Below are 4,000 nucleotides of genomic sequence, written 5' to 3'. Positions count from 1 at the left end.
CGTAACAAAACAAAACAAAACACGCAGGCGCAACGAAGAAATATGCCGGTGTGTATTTTATTGCACGTCTACACACACACACACACAGAGAGAGAGAGAGAGAGAGAGAGACACGCGTATTAATTTTTATATATAAGCCCCGCTGTTTATTCCCGGCTTGCTTTATATGTAGCAGAAACTGAAGACGAGGCCCGGACGGCGGGGGAGGGGAAGAGCGGGAAGTAGCAGGCACAGGCCCACCGCACACACGCACGCCTTCATACATTACTTGCCTTCGCTTTTCATATATATATATATATACATGTGCGCGTGTGTGTGTGTGTGTGTTGTGCGCGCATCCCTTTCCCTCCCGCTGCGATGTTCATTTTCCTTCCTCCCCTCCCCCGTCCTGCCGCCCGCAGGGCGCCTACTCTCACTCCCCGCCAAGACGAAAAACCCATGCGTTTTTAAATGCGCTGCCCGCTTTCTTGTTGTGGGGAAGTCGCGGAAGAAGGAAGGAAAGAAGCGGCAGTAAAGGGCGCGGGATAAAGAGGGAGAGTTGTAATCCTCACCCACTCCGCGAGGAAACAAATACAAAACGGAAAACAACAAGACCACAAACAACCGGGAATGCCTGAGGACAAGGCAGCATGTAACGCTGAATGAAAGAGTAGAGAAGCGAGAGAGGAAAAAAAAAAGAGGAGTAAAAAAAGGAAGAAAAAGCAAACGAGGCACAATCATGCCGGGGTGCTTGCGTGTCGCGGCGACACGTGTGCGTGTGGGACGGGGGGCGCCAGCAACGGTGCCTCATCTCCCCTCTAATTTCTTAGCCTTTTTGCCTTCTTCTTTGCGTGCGCGTTGTCTGCTTCCGGGCCGTCCACGTACGCCGCACGCGCCTGTGGCGGACGACGCGGAGTGCTCCGCGGCGTGTGCGTGCGACGGTGGAACCACACACGCCAGCTTCTTTCGCCGCACGCACACGCGCACGTCGCGGCGGCGGCGGCGGCAGCAGCGGCGGCTCCTCCCTCCCCTCTCCCCGGCAAACAAACTAAATACGGCGTGGAATACTCGTAAAGTGATAAAGGGACAAGGAAGAAAACGACGACAAGCACAATACCAGGGTGGAGCAAAGGAAAAAAAAGAAAAAAAAGTTGAATGTTTTACGCGAAGATACACATGGGGAGGCATAAGCCCTATTTATATTCGTCACCCAACTTAGAAGAAGGTAAAAAGAACGACACCAACAAACGAAGAATGATATATATTCAGTTCAGTAATGCGACGACGCTGCGGAGGACTCCCCTGGGCTGTATGCGCAGAGCGAAAAAGGGCTAGAGTGAGAGTGGTGCGGGGTCACAGCGCGTGCATGTGGCGGGGTGGTAGACGGATGGTGGCAGGATTTGAAAGCAAAGCGAGGCAGACTTCGTTGGTGCATTGTTGAAAATTTCTCTGGCTGCCTTTTTTTTTTTCTGCCTCCCTTTCCCCCGTCTTTTGTTTTTCTTTGCTTTTCTTGCCTTCTGTAGTGCATGGGAAAAAAGCCATCAAATGGGAGGATGCGTGGCGACGTTGATGGTGCGACGAGGTCGCGCGTGCGAGGTGCCGGATCGCTACATTGAGGAGCGCCGCCGCTACGGGCCCTTGGCCGTGGCGTGCGCCCCGCCGGAGGATGACGCCTCGTCCGCCGTGTACCGCGTTGCCGGGGTCACGGATGAGGAACACGGCCGGATTTGCAGGGAGTGGTACGAGGGGGAAAACATGTTGCAGCGGCTGGAGAAGGCCTGCGCGGAGCGGGGTGACCGGCGTGCGATCGCGTACCGCACCGTTCAGAAGGTTGAGACGGAGGAGCGAACGGACTCCACGGGGCGCGCGCGGAAGTGGCAGGTGACCTACCTCAACGATCCGACGTACATGAGCTACGGGGATCTCTGGGAGAGGATTATCGCCTTTGGCAAGGGGCTCCGCGAGTTGGGGCTGGCGGAAGGCGCCGCCATGGCCATCTATGAGGACTCGCGCTGGGAATGGCTGACCTCGCTGCTCGCTGCCTGGACACAGAGCATGGTCGGTGTGACGGTGTACGCAAACCTCGGTGAGGCAGCCTTGCTGCACGCGCTAATGCAGGCCGAGTGTCCTGCTATTGTATGTAATGGGAAATCGGTCACAACGCTGCTGCCCCTTCTGCGCAGGGCAAAACTGGACCGTACCGTCGTGATTTACCTCGACGTGCTTCCTGCCGGCCTCGATGCCGAGGGCATGAAGCTGGTTCCATGGAGCGCTGTTTTAAACGCGGGTCGTCAGAGTTCTTTTACCCACTGCGTACCGAGTGACTGCAATCGCACCGCGCTCATTATGTACACAAGCGGCACGGAGGCAGAGCCAAAGGGCGTCATTCACACCTTTGGCTCACTTAACGCCGGTGCAGCCGCTCTTGGCGATCGTTTAAGTGAGTTAACAGGACCGAAGGAGGAGGGGGAGACGTATCTTGTTTACCTGCCACTGGCCCACATTCTGGAGTTTATTTGCGAGATGATCATGCTAACCCGTGGGTCGCTCCTGTGCTACGGTAACCCCCGCACCCTCACCGACGTGAGCGCACGACCGCGGGGGGACTTGGCCGAATTTAAGCCCATGCTGTTCGTGGGTGTCCCACGCATCTTTGAGACCATACGAAAGACGGTGCTGAGCCAACTCCCGCCCGTGGGTAGTGTAAAGCGCTCTGTTTTTGACGCCGCCTACGCCGCGCGGTTGCAGGCGATACGGGAGGGAAGGGACACACCCTTCTTGAATGAAAAGGTGTTTAAGCTCCCGCGGGCCATGTTTGGGGGCAAAGTGCGAGGCATCGTCAGCGGTGGTGCCCCGCTTGGTGACAAGACGCAGGAGTTCATGAACGTCGTGTTCGGTATTCCCATGGCACAGGGGTATGGCCTGACGGAAACGTGTTGCAACGCGACGGTGCAGCGGACGGGTGAGTTGTACCCGGCCGCAGGTCAGTTATTGAAGGGCATTGAGGCGAAGCTGTGCGACACAGAGGAGTACAAGCACACAGACAAGCCTCACCCACGTGGTGTGCTTCTGCTGCGCGGCCCATCCCTTTTCAAGGGCTACCTGAAGCAGGAGAAGCTAACACATGAGCTGGTTAACGAGCAGAGTGGGTGGTTCCAAACGGGTGATGTGGTGGAGATCGACGATAGCGGGAATATGCGCATTATTGGCCGCGTGAAGGCGCTGGCAAAAAATCTATTGGGGGAATACATTCCCCTCGAGTTCCTGGAGGCCCTGTATGGGCAGCATGAGCTGGCGTGCCCGAACGGCGTCTGCGTGCTTGTCCACCCGCAGCGTGCGTACATCTGCGCCCTTGTCCTGACGGAGGAGCCGCGGGCAATGAAGTTTGCTGCCGCCAACAAAATCCCTGGCACCTGGCCGGAGGTGTTGCAGGAGCCGCTGTTTCAACAACGCGCGGCGGCGGCGCTCGCGGCGCTGGCGAAGGCGGAGGGACGTTGCCAGTTTGAGCTGCTGCGGCACGTGCGGGTGCTGGGCGAGGAGTGGACGCCGGAGAACGGGATCCTCACGGCGTCGATGAAGATTCGCCGCTCCGCCGTCGACACGCGCTACGCGGACGTCATTGAGGAGCTCTTTGTGAGCGAGTGACCGCCCGCCCACCCACCCACCCACCGGCGCCTCCAGCCAACCGGCGAGAGGGGGGCACTCGGCTGGGGAGCCGGCAAGACGGCAAACTGGAGTGAAATCGGCGATAATAGGTGGTTGGCAGGCGAGCCTGTAACGGGAGGATAAAAGGCAGCTGGAGGAAATAACGGAAGTCCACGACGTGGGGAAAAAGAAAGGCAGGAGAGATTTAATGAATGAAAAAAAAAAAAGAAAAAAAAAGAAAAAAAACAAACAAACAAACAAACAAACAAAAACGACCGGGTAGGGGGTAGAAGGGGGAAACGAAAAAAACGTAGGACAAGACGAAAAGGATAGATTAGACATGCATGCGTGTGTGCGTTTGGCTGAGAAGAGGGAA

At 56.8% G+C, this 4,000-nt stretch overlaps 1 protein-coding gene across 1 annotated transcript, besides 8 other annotated features; it reads left to right on the top strand.

The window, feature by feature from the left end:
- Positions 1–70: 70 nt before the first annotated feature.
- Positions 71–86: a microsatellite.
- Positions 87–111: a microsatellite.
- Positions 112–283: 172 nt separating this feature from the next.
- Positions 284–303: a microsatellite.
- Positions 303–331: a microsatellite.
- Positions 332–969: 638 nt separating this feature from the next.
- Positions 970–998: a microsatellite.
- A 526-nt stretch (positions 999–1,524) lies between these two features.
- On the top strand, positions 1,525–3,624 carry Tco025E_05435 (putative fatty acyl CoA syntetase 1; the record flags this gene model as incomplete). The annotated part of the gene is made up of 1 exon (XM_029372334.1): positions 1,525–3,624. The coding sequence occupies one exon, from the start codon at positions 1,525–1,527 to the stop codon at positions 3,622–3,624; it is 2,100 nt and encodes a 699-aa protein (XP_029227573.1).
- Positions 3,625–3,649: a microsatellite.
- Positions 3,650–3,810: 161 nt separating this feature from the next.
- Positions 3,811–3,867: a microsatellite.
- Positions 3,868–3,894: a microsatellite.
- Positions 3,895–4,000: the final 106 nt, after the last annotated feature.

This window comes from Trypanosoma conorhini, assembly GCF_003719485.1.
Source record: "Trypanosoma conorhini strain 025E chromosome Unknown Tco_14.4_contig_00317, whole genome shotgun sequence".
In the NCBI taxonomy this organism is placed as follows: domain Eukaryota; phylum Euglenozoa; class Kinetoplastea; order Trypanosomatida; family Trypanosomatidae; genus Trypanosoma; species Trypanosoma conorhini.
This window is presented reverse-complemented; position numbering and strand designations above follow the sequence as displayed.